The sequence below is a fragment of the Numida meleagris genome, chromosome 2 (genome assembly GCF_002078875.1).
Source record: "Numida meleagris isolate 19003 breed g44 Domestic line chromosome 2, NumMel1.0, whole genome shotgun sequence".
Lineage (NCBI taxonomy): Eukaryota > Metazoa > Chordata > Aves > Galliformes > Numididae > Numida > Numida meleagris.
Genome location: NC_034410.1, coordinates 66,946,926 through 66,963,608, shown reverse-complemented (window position 1 = coordinate 66,963,608; position 16,683 = coordinate 66,946,926). Strand labels below are relative to the sequence as shown.

General features: G+C 43.1%; 1 protein-coding gene across 1 annotated transcript; it reads right to left on the bottom strand.

Annotated features, from left to right (window-relative positions):
• LOC110393485 (protein MANBAL-like) lies at positions 287 to 1,384 on the bottom strand. Its single transcript, XM_021386375.1, has 3 exons — positions 1,379 to 1,384; positions 1,040 to 1,204; positions 287 to 439 (listed from the first exon to the last, which is right to left on the bottom strand). The coding sequence occupies exons 1-3, from the start codon at positions 1,382 to 1,384 to the stop codon at positions 317 to 319; spliced, it is 294 nt and encodes a 97-aa protein (XP_021242050.1). The 3' UTR covers positions 287 to 316.

The following is a 16,683-nucleotide window of genomic DNA, read 5'->3' as shown; positions in this document are numbered from 1 at the left end:
GCTACATCACCACCTCTCTCTCTCCAGTCCCTTCTAGCCATATTTCAATCTAATACTAGACCGTCCCTGGCCCTGAAGAGCCAGACCCTGAAGGAATACAGCATATACATCTCTTGCCATATATGAAGTCCTGCGTATGCAAAGTCCTCTTTGCTTGTAACACATCAGAAGCCCTTCCCTTCCAGTTTCCTTAGTTCCTCTCCACTGACCATGAAAAGTAAAGCACGGCAACGCCAGAAAATGGAACAATACAGTCAGTTGCCTTTGGTGCCATCTCCGAGGAAGCACTGCAGGTGATTGTTTTGTCCTCTGTGGCTTATTGGTCAAGCCCTTGGCATTTCTTTTTGCTTTCCTTCTTGGCTTTCTTACTGATCCGTGCAGCACTTGCCTTTGGTTTCTTTACTGTCTCCCGAGTCTTAGACTCAAAACTGTCTGAGTCCTGCAAGAATCAATTCAGAAACAGTCAGGGAACTTGGTAACAATTTGCTGAGAGCTCACTCCCTTTGGGAATTTATGTGAAAGCCAAACAAAGTAAGTGCTGAGTATCTCTGCTGGAACGCATCTAGAGCAGACTGAGCCTACGTTTCATGAGACTTGAACATCTAACACTATCCTTTCAATCAAAGAGCTCTGTTCAGTCTTCAATCATCTCTCAAGTCACCTGCCTGGGCAGGTTTGGCTGCCAGTACTGGAAACTGCCTGCCTTCCTGACATTAGGGCACACTAGAAACTCCAACTGTACCTCGGTTCCAAAAATCCCACGCAAACTGGAGTCCAAGGTCATTTCCTGCAAGGCAGTTCCTGCAGAGGGGGGCACTGCCTGGCAGTTCAAAGGGCAGATCAGCAGCAGGATGATAAGATGAGCTTGGACCTAAAGGCTTCTTGCGTGCCAGAGGGAACACCATGCACACGCAAGGACAGAACAAACTACAGCACTGTCATCAGTGTCAGGGCAGACTACCGTAGGCAACAGCTACAAAATGTTCCCTCCCATCCTCTTTTCTGTGCAGGTGTATCAATCTCAGAGAGCACTACTTACTGTCTGATGGGACTTGGAAACTGGCAGGATTGTGGCTAACACATAGAGAAGCTGGGAAATGACTCCAGAGAAGAGTCTGTGGTGCAGTACATTCTCCATCAGTGTGGGCCCAGGGATCTCAGGTGGGGAGAAATGCAGTTCAGCAGCCAGAGTGCAGACAGCCTGCTGCTCTCACAGTCTCAAGGAGGCTGGTTTCCACAAGAGGGAAAAAAAGACTCATGTTTTCTCTCATGCACTCTGGTGTTACTTTCTGCTAGCAAAAATTGACAGGCTAACTTAGAGAGGTGTTCTGAAGATACCCTTGGTCTACTGACCCAATAAAAAAGAGGGACATGAAACTCGCATTTTCGTTGTCTTTTAGTGCTTGCCTAGGAAAACAGTCCTCAAACTTGAATAGCGGTCCACTTGCAGGTGAGGGGAAGATAAGCAAAACAGGACAGATGGACGTAAGATAAGGGAAAAGCTTTAAGAGGCAAGAAGAAACTTATCCCTGAGGTTGATCACACATGCATGATGACTCATTAATATTAATAACTAATAATAATAATAGGATTAATAACATTTAAATTAACTTTATAATTTTTCACGTTCCTTGTTTATGTATTCACGGCCTTGCTGTTGGATGTTGCACAACACCAACTACTGAAATAAAGCATGCAGAAAGCCCATCTGTTGAAGACAGTGCAACGAGCTGTGCTTAAACAGCAGTGCTTTGGCGCCCAGTTAGAGTGAGGCACACCTACCTTGCAGTGGTCACACAGGGTTTGTGACACAGTTATATATTGTTCTCCTGAGTCGCAACTCAATTTCTCAGCCACTCAGACTCCGACCCTCGATATTCTGCAAGGGAAGAGATGGAAATCCAATTCATTGGAGACGTCATCAGACCTCTGTTGTTAGAGCAGTCGTACTCATTTCTTCGGATGATAATTCAGGTGTGTGTGTACCGAATGAGGACTGTTTACTTCCAGTTGATAGTAGTAACCTAAGCCTAACACTAAAAGACGAACAATAACCTATGCCTAACACTAAAATACTAACAGTAACCTATTCCTAACACTAAAACCAAACACTAAAATCAACAACAAAACCGGGGACTGGGACATAACAGGGGTAAGATGGTACTGGGGGCCCACAGAACTTGGCTCCGCAGGAGGCTCAACGGAGGTGGAGGAGATGGTAATGAATGCCTCCCAGCTAATTCTGGGGGCGGGGGCCGTGCAGTGGGTATGGAGCCGAGCGCCTGGACCAGCGATGGTGGAGCTGTGACCATGCCAATGTGGGGCCTGGCACGGTGTTGTGGTGCCAGGCCAGCCGTTCCGCAGGCGGATCCACCTTCATGGGTTCCTCCAGTGGGGGATCCACCTCCATCGGTTCCTCAGGAGGGGGATCCACCTCCATCGGCTCCACAGAGGTGGTCATGGCACTGGTCCAGGCGTGATGGTACTGGACTCTCTTCTTCCTCCTCCGCTTGATGTTCATGGCGGGCCCCCTCCTCCTCTTCAGTTCTGGGGCCCCAAGCTCCTTCTCCCCATCTAAAACTGGGCAATCATCGCCCCTCGCTCTCTTCATGCCGGACATGGCTTTCTCCTGCCCAGCACTCTGAGAGGCGAGTGTGTGAGGTGGGGCAGCGGTGACCAAGGTGACAACTGTGATACGGGGAAGGTTCTGCGATGGCAACTGCGCTGCTGGGAGTGGCGTTTGGCACAGGATGAGAAGGGGGCTCGAGGACAGGGCATGGGACGGGAGGTAGAAAGCACTGCCTGTGCCCAGCAGGCAGCCCTTCTCTCTGGCAAGCAAGAAGGCACAGAGGAGCCGTCCCTGAGAAAAGGGCCCTCAGCCTCCTTGACCCTCTCCTTTCTTCCACAAGGGAATCTTCTGGGGCTGGGACACGCTGCACACAATGGCACGCTGAGGGATCGTCTGAACTCAACGTGAAGAACAGCAGGTCCGAAGTGGACCTGGCTACGCCTGCCTCCTGGGAGACAGAAGCCCTGGCTTCCATGCTAGCATCTAGCGCCTCTTCTTCCCTGTCAGTTTTGGGGATGCAACCACTTACTACAATAAAGATGTCCAGCTGAATCTTGAACAAAAGTTCAGAGGCTCTGAGGAAATATGTTGCAGGGAACAACCTTCTTCAACAAGGCTGTTTGTTACTCGCCTTGTTTATAAAGCCCTTGCATTCACAATTCCCAAAATAACATCTCTAGTATTTGCTATATCATCTTCACCAGCCTTAGTGGCAACAACGTGGTAGCTCAGTATTGCAGGACACAACTTTCAGAGGACACCCAGGTGCTCGGAAGTATGTCAGTCACTGCAGGCCTGTAGAGTACATGAGCGTCCTTTAACCGCTGCAAATGGTCAGCTATGGCAGGTTAGCATCTCTGCCTGGGATGAAGCAGGCAGCTGGGAGTGGGGAGCAGGGAGTCAGCAGCAGCTGCTGGGGCAGAGAGCTGCCAGCAGAACATGAAGCGCGTGCTAAGCGAGGTGCTCGCGGCTCAGACCCAGAGCCCAGCAACACTTCAGCTGCAGCGAGGGGACAGGCACGCGGTGGTGTTGAGGCTCCCGGCCGAGGGGCGGAGCTGCTGCAGGGCCAGTGCTGGGCCTGCCTACCTCAGTCTGGGAAGCTTCTGCCAGCTCCCTGACAGCTTCTCCCCTTTGCACTTTCTCTTGGGAAGGGACGAGGGAAAACCAGGGCAACAGGCAGTGGCCTGATGTGGGGTGCAGGCTGCCATGCCTGCCGAGAGCATCGGGAACACTATGGCCACATGCAGGAAGCGTTACCGCTGTGGTAAGAGCCTGCTATGAAAGCACCTGCTCGTCCTCCTTGCCAACTGTGGCTGTGGCCATACAGACTGCTCTGGGCTGCCCTCTTTGTGCCAAGCCAGCAGAGCACATCCTGGAGCAGCTGTGTGGGCCAAGGTGTTCAGCGGGAACTGCCTGCCACGGTACACAGCTCAGCTCCAAAAAGCACCTACGATGCTGAACACGTAACGTGAGCTCGCGCCAAATCAGCCCTGTCCTCTGCTCACAGAACCAGAGAACAGCCAAAGTTGGATGGGACCCACAAAGGCCACCAAGTCCAACTCCTGGCCCCACACAGGACCACCAAAATGCAAACCCCATGTCTGAGAGCATTGTCCAAATGCTCCTTCAGCTCCAGCAGCTTGGTGCCGTGACCACCGCCCTGGGGAGCCTGTTCCAGTGCCCTCTCTTCTTCCACAAGATAATACGATTTGCATCTAATGCAGCTCAAGGATGGGATCTTATTTTGAATACAAAAAGACACGAGGACGTTCCCAACTGCAAAGACCGCCAGCCACTGCAATACAGACACTGTGAAATCTCTGACACTGCTGATTCAGAAGACCAGATGAGAGAAGCACTTGCGTGGGATGGGGCGGGACTAGATTTAATCCTGCCTTTGAAATGGGACATGGGAATAGACATAGGATAGCCTCACTGTGGACCCAAAGACTTAGCACAGTGTCAACAAAGCAGGCAGAAACGTGATGTGCTCCTGAGTGCTTGCAGTTTTAAAATCTCCCTCTCCCTCCCTCCCTCTCCCTCTCCTCTTCCCAAGCAACAAACAGAATCACAGAAAACTTCAGTCCTGACTTGTCCCAGTAAGTGAAATCCAGAGGAAGTACATCTTCACAAACCTTCATTCACGCCCACTGCCTCCATCAAACAGAGCACGAAGGCGCGTTGCTTCATTCCTCACCTGGGGTTTTCTTGGTACGCAGTCCTACGGGTAGTCCTCAGTTAGACACCTGAAACACCAACACACAAAAACAAATGAGAAAAGGGAACGGATACAGATACGATGAAAACACAAAATCCCCTCCTCATATTCCGCAAGTCACCCTTCCTTTTCCTACTTCACTTCTGTTCAGAGCACCACTAATCCCAGCAATGGGACCAGCACCAAGAGCTCTCACGGAGGCTGCCAGGAGCCACCAGGGCCACCTTCACCACCAGCCTCTGCCATAAGCTCAGAGATGTCACAGTGCACTGCCCTTGCATTCCGCACAAAGACCGTTCGTTCTGCTGATGTCGGTGCAGCTCAACTAAAGCAAGAAAAAATGTCCCCACTCGAAAAAGGCTCCCAAACCTGCACAGTTAAGAGGGCAAACATCACACAAACCAGCTGGCTAGAGTTCAACGTTAAAAGAACCGCAGCACATCCATGAGTCACGGCTTGGCAGCAGACACACCGCCTGCTGCACCCACCTGAAGGCAGCATCCTTAGGCTGTTGTCATGGTTTTGTGATTTTTTGTTGTCAGTATTCCACATCGTAACATCATGTAAAGCACTGGCAGTTAAAGAGTGAATGTCCTGCTTCCTGGGGACTGCCTTTTTTGGGTGCTTGGTTCTCCGAGGGGGAGGGGAGGAGCTGCACTCCCCAGGGGTCTTTGTGTCTGGAGGAGGCTGGTGAAGCCACCTGGCTGACCGGGATTCTTTCTCATCGTATGCGGCGGAGAAGCACGTGGTCCCCCTGCAGCTTATGGAGTAAGAATCTCAGCTTGGAACTCATTGGAACATTCCTCCTCAGATTGGTGCCACTGTTCTGCTTTAGATCCGTCTACAATTTCCCTACCTTTCCCCTTTTCCCTTTGTGTTCCCCAGGGCGTGGGTCCGCGGGTCCCCTGCTGCATTAGCCACTGGACCGGTCCGGGCCGGCCCCTAAACCGCTGACACTTTTTTTTTCCTCCTTTCTGTCTTTTCCGGGCTTGTGTACCTGCTGTCCCCCTGTCACGGACACAGATCCATAGATAACACCGTGACAGCTAGCTATGCAGAAATGCTCTGGCTACAATGCAAGAAATTTCTGCTGCCTCTTTGAGAAATCTCCCTTGATCTTTCTTCTGCCTTCTGCACTTTAGCTATTTGAGGGCTCTAAGTTATGATAGTAGGTGCCAGAGATTTGTTCTGTAGTCCGTGGGTGCACACACAGTCCAGCAGAAGGTGGTACAAGAGAAAGATACTACTTTAGGTGCTCAGAAAACTACCTCGAAAGTCCTTTCTCTCCTTTGGCTATACAAGTACTCGATACCTAATTTAAACACATCCGAATGACGAAAAGGCTATGCTTCTGTAAATTATTTCCTGAACTCTCAGTTGATTCTTAAAACTAACAATTTTACTTCTTTTTATCAATCCAAAGAGGAAAGAATTAACATTTTTTTTTCATGCTGGTTGGGGGTTTCATCAATGGTTTTCTTGTAGTGTCCAAAGCATTCTGCATCTCTTTTTCACTTATTTGGACTAAGATTAGTCAAGAGAGTTTTGACCCCATTAATCTCTAAATCTCATTTAGAATTATATTTTCAAAAACTAGCTTATTCCAAAGTTTTATCAACTTTGATACTGCTTGACATCTCTTTTGACTTTATTTTATAAAGCTAAATGTATGTACCTACTTTTTAATGGACTTTAATTAAAGACTTTTTCAATTCATGGTATTATCTCTAGAGTGTAATTTATTGAAATTGCTGGCAAACCTGCTATATAGATAAATTTTCCTATTCCCACACAGTTTATTCCTTCTAAGTAGCTGCATCAGTTTCTGTTTGCCTATAGGTCTGGCTGCTTTCCAGCAGGGAATCATAGAAATTAGTGTTGCGAAAAGTAAATACATTAATCTAGTTTGCTGGAGAGTGATGAAAGTGGACGATTATTTTCCACACTCAATTTTCTGGAGCTTTGTCTTTCTATTTCAAAATGTTCTAAGAAAATTAATTTTCTTTCTTTAAATATCTGGGACCCTAATCCCTTTAGTGCTTCACAGTTTAGCCATGTTAGGTAACCACTACACATTCCTCTGTGGCAAGGAAAAGATTTTATCTCCACTCTTCAGGTGTAAACTTATGTTTTCACTTCTTCTGGAGAAGAGACTAATGAATTTTCTTTCCATCCCAGAAAGCGGTCTGTTGTTGAGCTGGAAACTGATGGTTATATTCTTTGTCCTTTCCCAATAAATGTCTATATCATAACACAAAACTTTGAGTATTGAAGCAAATGACTTTCTTTAAGAGAGACATTTCTTTAGCTTTGAAGTAGCTTTTCAACAAAGCAAATAACTCCAAAACACATGTCAGAGGCTGAAGTTGTCTCAGTATAGTGGATTTTGAATGGTGCTCTGACATCTCTTTTGCAATTGAACCATGTAGTCAGCTGGAAGTAAGGAGAAATGCAATTACGAGCTCATGGATTACTAAATGTGCAGCAACACCAATCCCTGCAGTCATACCCTTCATAAACACATACTGCTCTTGTTATTCATGTAATTCTGTAATGACTTTGTTGTTGTTAAGGCTAATCCTATTCTACAACATGTTTATTCGGGGGTCCGTCTTTCTCAAGCTGAAATTCCGGTGAATGAGGATTTTGGACCTCATTTAATTTATAATACACTGTATTGCTTACTTCAGTCTCAATCCCACCAGAAGGAACTGTCAGAAAATGTACCTTTAGGGGTGAAGTCTTCATTGTTGATCCAGAAATTACCTCAGATTTTAAATTAATATTTCAATACCTGAAATCACACTGTAAGTATTCTAAAGCTTTCTGTTTTGATGGAATGCTTCTCTTGCTCATTAAAGAAAAGGACTTCACAGTGTCACAAGGACTTGGCTGCTGCAGTCTGAGTATGAACTGACCAAGCTCATTTTATTTGTTTCAGACAGTTCTGTTGTCCTTGCTGGTTATTCATGGTTTTGCCCACTCTGTTTCTAGAAGAGATTTTCAGGTCTGAGGATTAAAAGTCATTCCCTTCAAATGTGTAATACAAACCTTTCATTAATTGTACTTTCATCTATTTGTTCTCTTGCAAACATTGTTCATTTGTTTCAGTGGCTCTCCTTCATGCTGGGTGTATTTCTGAATTTGTACAGAACTGGACTCAATCTTCTCCAGGTTGGGTTGGCCTTGTCCAAATCTCCCATCCGGCTGCTCACTCACCAGCAAGCCCAGGGGAGAAAGCAGGAAGATCAGGAAGGACAAATTTTGTGGTGGAGGCAAAGACAGCAGGTTGTTTAACAGCTGTCTTTGTAGACAGGCAGCGTTTTTCCCTTTCTTTCCCAGGTGCTCTCCAAGGCACTTGCCCATGGCTGCTGGGCACAGTCACGGCCTGTGGTGGGGCAGCCCAGGCCTCACCTCTCACAACAGCCCTGCAGCACCCGGGGACAACGCCTGGCATCCTCACACCATACACAGCAGAGTACAATGGTATAAGCAACATTTCAGGTGAAGTCCCATTGCTCTCTACACTGACATTTTACTTCAGTTCCACAGAAAGCTGCTCACTTAAATTATTTGCCTCTTTCACAACCACAGCTTCAGAGAGGCTCATACATTTCTTTTTTTTTCCTGTGATGAACTAATCAACCTGAAACGTTCCCCTCTCAGGCTCTTTCCTACTGAAGAGCTATCTCTGCAGAGCTTCAGATCCTGTTATTAGCCTCTGAATTAATGACTTTGAGCACCGTACAGCTGAATCCCATCCTATTTCTATTATTTCAATCTTCTGAATGATCCACTTCCATTAACTGATTTTCAGATAGTCTTTTCTGTGGAAATTGCAGGCAGCCTTTTGCCACTGAGATGTGACCCTGGCATATCTCTGTTGACACAGTGCTGTGGGGCCCGCAGTGCAGGCTCAGGCTCCAGGCTCTGATGAGCAGGGACCTATCGTAAATCTTGCCTATATTGTGCCAAGTATCTATAAAATGTAATTTACCTAGGTCTGCAGGTGGCAAAAAGAAAGCTGAAATTCATACACATGTGCAATATGCAATAGTTGACTGTTTTTGAAACGAAAACCTTATAGCTTATTAGAGCTTTTCTCCTTATAAAAGTGAGCAGGTGAGCAAAGAAACAGACGATTAATACATTTGGAAGCAGTAGAAAACAAACAAAACGCATTATTTATGCAGAAATCTGTAAAGATCATTTTGAAGTGTAGAGGAATTAAAATGTATTATAAAGACAAAATTTGATGTAACAATATCTTCTCTTGTGATAACATCTCTGTGCAGTTGTCCTGTGATTTTTTTCTTATGCTAGCACAGGTCATGCACAGTTCAGCTTTCAAGTCTCAAGGACATCATAAAGAACAAACAAACACTAAGAGCAGGCTTTCTAACATTGTTGTGTTCAGTACATCCTGAAGGCTAATATATTATAAATAACACCTTGTTTTTCCCCTGAAAGAGGAGATGAAATAAGGGGTCTGAATTAGAAAAAAGTAAAAAGAAGAAAAAAAAAATTCCTATTATTGAGGTAATCACTTTCTACACTTTGCTTGACTGTTTTGAGGGAACCTGAAAGCTTTCTGGAAAGAAAGAACTGTAAATTTTAATTGTCCAGAGAAGGGCAACAAAGCTGGTGAGGGGTCTGGAGTGCAGGCTTTATGAGGAGCAGCTGAGGGAGCTGGGATTGTTCAGTCTGGAGAAGAGGAGGCTCAGGGGAGACCTTATCGCTCTCTATAACTACCTGAAGGGAGGTTGTAGTGAGCTGGGGGTTGGCCTCTTCTCTTGTGTAACTAGTGACAGGATGAGGGGGAATGGCCTCAAGTTGCGCCAGGCTGGACATTAGGAAATACTACTTCTCTGAGAGAGCAGTCAGGCACTGAATGGGCTGCTCAGGGAGGTGGTGGAGTCACCGACCCTGGAGGTGTTCAAGGAATGTTTAGACATTTTGTTGAGGGACATGGTTTAGTGAGAACTATTGGTGATAGGTAGATGGTTGGACTGGATGATCTTGTAGGTTTTTTCCAAAGTTAACTGTCCATAGATATTACTACCCATGCATAAGCTGACCAAGTTCTGACTGAGTAGTGGCTTTTTGCATTAAAGCACTGAATGTCATCTTACAGTGTACATAACACATACGTTATCACTGATGCTTCTCATTATCTAGATACACACTGTCACAGTGAAATTGGAAAAAACAGCCTGGCTCTGCATGAAGTTGAAATAAATAATGCTTCTTTGGTAGAAAATAATCTTTACTTATTATCCTGAAGTTTTAATAATGAGATGAGGTGGGTGTTTTTGCTTTCTTATGATTATTGCCTTCTGCTTCACTCACGGAAATGTAACGCGTATAAGTAACATAGTCTAATTTTCTCCTCTAAGACAAAGATTCTGGTTCCCAGTAAGGTTTGCCTATAGGCCAAATAGGATGGTATTTCTTCCCATGCTTTATTAAAGGTACCCTTTTTTTGTGAACAATTGTTCACAATATTTTGGGACTATTCATCACCTGTTCCTGCCAACTCCCTAAGGCAGGGGGCTGAGACAGAAACTCTGTGAGAGGTCAGCTGAACTGAGAGATGATCCAGCTTCACTGAATTTTAAACAGCTCCTCTTGAACTTGGAAGAGCTCCTGGTGATGCCAAGAATACAGCACCCAATAGGTGATAAAGGAAATTTAACTATGAGTTTGGACTGCTTGTTTGATTCTGGCCTCATGCAGGAGGCTTTATCTACAGTGCTTCCATCATTCCTATAGGAAACGCCATTTGTCTCACTACCTTTGTGGAAAAGCTGTAGGTGACCCAGGCTGTTCTCTTCTGTGAAAGTAGCAGATAGCACTCATCTGGCTCAGGAGAACAGGATACTGATAAAAAATAAGAGGTAAAATCTAAGCAACCTAGTCTGACATTAATTAACTCAAGTTACGTGCTAGAGAGTGTTTCATGCTCTCGCAGGCCTTACTGTGGGCCCTGTTTCAGCTATATCCTTACACTGATACTGACAGTGCTGTTGTTCCTCTCAGAGACGGGTCAGTGGTAAAGTATCTAAAATATGCAGGTGTATGGCTTTTTATACGTCATATAATACATATTTTTTAACAAAATTTTAGCTAAGTTTTCAGAAGGAATTAAATTCCAGCCAGACAAAATTTAATCTCTCTGGCTTTGGATGCCACAAGGATTCTTTGCGTATTAGAAGAACCTGAATACTCAGATTTCCTTTAATATTGTAATACTGTAGTCACTTTATGAAATCTCAGGCACCTCAGTCACATGTAGTGCCTTAATTGTCAAATCCAGGTTTGTAAATGGTGCACCGATACATACCCTGCTTTGAAGATCCCTATGATCTCAGCTATTTCAGCTCTGAAAGATGTGATTGACTGCACAGAACTAAAAAATTGTTATAATGCTTTAGATCATATGCATTTACTGAAAAACAAGACCCTCTACACTAATAGGTCTACAAGCTCATTTTTTGTCTTTCAAATAACTGTAATTTCTTGATTTGTCTGTGAGAGTAGTCAATGAGGAGAATAAGATGCCTTTTTAAATTAAATTTGGTTAGAAAGAGGCTTTTTTTGAGGCAGAGTGTGGGATTTTTATTTTAGTTCTAATGAAAAAAGCATTGATTTCTGAAAAACGACCAATTTCTCAGATAGAAAAAAACATAAATTGGTCATAGAGCAATAATATGTTTGAAAGCAAACAATTTGTGCTGTTCTACTATAAAATTAATAGATATAAATAACTGCTGAATCTTATACTTTAGACCTGAACATGAGTTCTCCTTTGTCATTCTTCTTGAATACAATGACTAATGAGTTAACCTTGTCCTTAACAATTTAAAAGGAAAGTCCATAAAAAGATGCGTATCAAGGAAAGAATAGAGAAAGAACAAACTCTTTCTCCTCTCTTATTTTGGGCAGTTCTGTCTGTCACCACTAGCTTCTCCTGGAGTAAGCAATACTACCTGTAAGTAAGCAGATGCCCAAAGCATTGCTGTGGGTTTCTCCCATTGCTGCCTTCATCCCAGCCGCATCCAGACTCACTGGTGCCTCTGCTCTTCTCTCTGGACATCTTTGCTCCTGGCAAGAGCTCACATCTCTCCTGGGCTGCCTGATTTCTGTCCTTTTTCCAGATCTCCTGAACTCCAGGCTTACCTCCTTCCTGACCAGTTGTATCCACATCACCTCTCTGAAGTTGACTTCTGATCCAAATGAGCTCACTTCTCAGTAAATAATTCAGAACTGTGTTGGTCCTGTTTTACGTGCTGGAAATACTACAGCAGTTAGTAACACTTTCTTTTATCTGTATTGTCTTTAGGCATTTGAGTTTGCAGCCACAGCAATATATTGGGAAGAGTTACCCCTCCAAATTTTTATATTCAAACACAGTCAGGATAGCCATCCATCACTGAATTAATTGTTTTCTTATTAATTTTGATGTTTAATCAATCACAGAGCTTGATCTTAAGCGTGGAAGCCTCAGCTCGCCTGCCATTTCCATCCATCTTTTCTTAAACCTTGAAAATGCTATTCAAACACTCAAAGGATATTGCTTTAGTAACTTGGTGGAAAAGTTTAGTTTCTTCCAAACTCATCTTGGTTTTTAGCTGTCATTTAGAAGGATTGTCTGAGCTCAGGAAATCCCAAGGAGAAATGCTCAGGGAGATGAGTACTTCTCTGTGCATCTGGTTATACAAAGAAAAGCAATGTTTTGAGTTTGTCTCCTGAGGTATAGCCTTCCCCTCCCTCACAAGGTTGTAGATTCACTGCCAGACACTGTGAAGTGTGGCTTCTGAGGGCCTCGCTTTTCCTGCAGGAAGAAAAGGTGAAACTCACAGCCTTTCTTGTCTTTCTCTGTTGCAAGTAAGGAATGAATTTTCCTGTAGAAATGCTGTAATTAACAACAAAATAATCAAGACCATATTTAAAACAGAGGAACTTTGAGGCTGTTTTTCTTGTAGTCTGGTATTTAGCTTTCTTAGCTTGAATGTTGCATTCGTGATACTTACTTATCCTCTTTCCCCTAAAGAATATGACTTACACTATCTGATTTGCTGTATCTGCAATCTAATGATATGTCTTTGGCATCCCTCTCTTTTGTTGCAGTGCCCTGATGTCAGAGAAATCTTGACAGTAAATGTTAACTTTCTAATGATGACGATAGGAACAAGAAAAGATTCATTTGCATCTGCTTTTTCATTCTTAGCTTCTGGTTTGCAGACATCTTGTTGTTGTCCATGTTTTAGAGACTCTTTTTATAAACAAAGGTCAGCCTCAAAAAGATGAGATGCAGCTTCAGGAAAAAATTATCTAAAGCCCAACCCAACATGCTAATATTGTGAATTTAAATCTGTCCGCTATTCAGGCTTAAAGTGAAAAAACTGTAGTTAGGTAGTGACCATATGGCTCCAAGTTACAAGTCTAGAGAAAGTTCTTTGATACAATTTTGTGGAAGAAAGCTTGAAGGAGACAAGGATATAATACTTGGTATATGTTTCAAAAGAGAGAAACTGCTTTTTTCCCCCATATTAGATACTGGGACTGCAGAATGCATGTTTTGAACTCTTACATTTACTTTTTCTCTCTTTTTTCTTCAATGTCATAGGAAGGAAATATTTTAGAAATGCAATATGTTTTTAAGTTACACTTTTAACTGTAACATACGATGCACCTCTGAGGTAGCTGAATGTGAAGAACTGTTGTTACTGAAGATTGTCCAGTGAATTCTCAGTTCAGTGCCTGACAAACAGGAGCAGAAGCCATTCTTTGACCATAGGATTATAAAGCTCTATAATTAATAAATTCCTTCAATTCCACAGACTGACACATAGCATCTACTAAGAGAAAACAAGGAAGCAAATCTCGTCTGTAAGACATGCAGTTCTATGACAATTTTTTGCCATGCAGTTCAGAGTTTGAATTACTAAGAGGTGTTAATGCCAGAGTAAGGAAAGCATTTCTTGCATTTTACGCTAGGTGAAGAATTTAATTTGGTAGTACTGAACAGCTGGACTTCCAAAAGGTTGTCTTAAGCATGTCCTTTGCTTCATATTCTTAATTTCTTAGGTGAAATCTCCAGCCTGTTCCAACATGCAGGTTGTGTTCCCCTCTCCGAGCTCTACTTTCAGAAAAGGAAAGGTGTCCTCCTCCTCAGAAGATAACCCTGCAAAGAGCGTGTCTCTGCTGTGTTTTGTGACTCACAGTGGAAAACTTCTCAAACATGACCCTTTATGTTTTAGACATCACAGACATATGGAGTTTATGGATTTTGGAGTTTATGTCGAATGTTAATTTCTCCTTCAATTTTAACTCCGCAATTCAAAAGAAATAATAAGAACTAGCAGCATCTCGTAGCAAAGAGGCTGATTTTTAAGACCAGTTAAGACAGAAGATGTGTGAGGATGCCTCCTCTTTCATATCTCAGTAACCAAAGGAACAGGCTAGCCTTAAAGCAATCCTTCTAGAAGAGACTGTGCAGTTCCTCCCAAAAATGTGCTGCTTTTAGCTATCTCAGCAGGCATCTCTAAGCAACAGAATGGAACTGTAGTTTGGTGGTTTAGGCAGTGAACTGTTTTCACAGCTTCCTATCTCATGAAGTATAATACACAGAGCATTTGTCTCTGAAATTGGGTAGGTTTATCAGCTCTTGAGGAGCCTTTCAGTAGTTCATCTAGGCTGTTACAGTGCTTCAGAGGTCACATAATGCTGTGGTATTACCCACCCAAATAGCTTAATATGAGCTTCTGAGCTTCCATTAATTGTTTCTCTATCATAGGAAATGCAGAGAAATTTTAATTTCAAAGGGGATTCTAAAGTTAGAAAGGGAATTCTGAAGTTAGCTTTCAGAATTTCAGCTTCTGAAAGGGAAAATATATTATTATCTCGAACAATTAAGGCAGGATTCACAGGGAGACTTTAATCTCTCATCCTAGCAACACAGATTCAATTTAAAGGAGTTTACTTAAAGTCTCCTGTTAAAAAAAGTACTGATATTTAAGAGGTGCTAGCTTTGATAGGTGCAGAAAATCATTATTAGGAATAAGCAGAAAATCAGCATAACTTCTATCTATAGATACTTTAACAATTGCTTCTAATCTGAACCCGGCTTCTAATCACACTAAAAATATTCTTCACTGAAAACTGCCCTCAAAAAGAATTCTAAGAGAAGGATTAGGATGCCACTTGATTCAGAAAGTAGTACCCCATTTTTTAGGATGTAATTTGCAGTGTTTCTACAGATTAATGCACTTGGCTGTTACTAGTGTCCATGTTTGCTTTGTGTAGAGGAAATGCTAAGTCATGGCTTGAACTAGTGATTGAGCACCTGGTGGGAAGGCCGGGCCAACCCAGCAGAGCTCAGGTGCAAGTAATGCATCTGAGTGACTGGAAGGGGTGGAGCCAGGATCCACCCCTTCCCAGAGCTCATTTAAGGGTTGGAAGTGGAGGCAATGGTTTCTTACTGGAGATTCCTGCATACCTGAGGCCTTCCAAAGGTAGCAAGTTTTATTCTTCCATTTCTGAAGCTGTGGCTGCTGCATTTGGGCTTGTCCTTATTTGCTGTAGCCTAGGACTTTGCTGCCCCACTGCTTTTGCTGTTTTTTCATCACATTATAGCATTGTGCTTTGTTTCTAGATTGTAGCATTTCAAAGTAGGGACCTTGCACATGTGTTTTAGTGTTAAGCCTTCCCAGCATGCTTCCAGGGCTAGCCACAAAAATTGTAATAGAATAAAAAATGTGAGAGTAGGAAATGCATTTCAACTAAAAGACGTGCATTATTTCTTAGATTTTCTTGGCCAAAAAATCAGTGCAATTTGGACCTTTGTTACAGTATCCCTATAGAATTGTGGTGATAACAACAGTTCTACAAAGACCATTTTTAATATATTGCATAAAGTATGAATTGTTCCAGAGCTCCCACAATGTAAATGTATTCTCAGTCATGTGGGGATATTAGCATCTTTCATAATTTCCATGTGCATCCTGGTTTAATGCAAGCTTTTCCTCACCTACCAAACCCCAGAGAAGTGTGAGCTCTTCAGAAACTTTCCTAGCAAGTCAGCGAATTCTGTAAATGCTCCTACAAAATCCTGATGATCTTTGTCAAGTAGCTTGGTACTCCTTGTGTCCTGTATCCTTCACTGGAAAACAAAATTAAGGAAGATTAATTGCTTCACATGTCTGTTGAGCGTTTTGTGTTATTTGATTTCATTTAAAGAGGAGCTCCTCTTTAAACGTGAGCTCCTAAATCCTGCAACTGAATTGGATCCTACTGAGCAAGTGCTTTACAAATGTTTGGTAGGCACTATGTGAGAGTTTCTAGAGTAAATAGTACCTAGATCATTTGGTGGAAAATTCTATATAAATGCAAAGCAGCTGTTATTGCAGTTGGTGGAAGACTGGAAGCTGAATTTCTTCTGTACGTGTCATGTTATTGCAATAATTTTCCAGGAAATGAAAGTAATTTCTGTCATAGGTGAATATCTCCCTCTCATCCCTCCCTCTTCTTTCAGGAATCTCTGAGGCTTTGGTGGTGGGAGTGGTTCTTGGGAGAGTGAGTCTGAGAAGATTTATTTTTTATTTAACATAAGTTAGAATGCCTTATTTTTCATTCCAATGCATTGTGGAAATTGAGAAGAAATACCGCTTTCAGCTTATATTATTTTTTTTATAGAAATTTATGCAATACTAATAGAGGAGCACTGGTAGGAATACCAATGTATACCTCCTCATGAAACACTCTGGTCCAGTTCTTGTCTCTCTGAAATGGACAGTAAACCTGAGCTAACTGCAGAAAACTTTGGTTTTCACCTCTGACATTTAAATGCTATTGTTGTTCAAGTACAGAGTTGCTGGGATTACAGGCAGCATGC

Excerpts from the sequence above, each read along its gene's own strand:
- LOC110393485 (XM_021386375.1), bottom strand. Across the intron at positions 440-1,039 it reads TTTCCAAGTCCCATCAGACA|GACTCAGACAGTTTTGAGTC; the intron begins GTAAGTAGTGCT and ends TGATTCTTGCAG.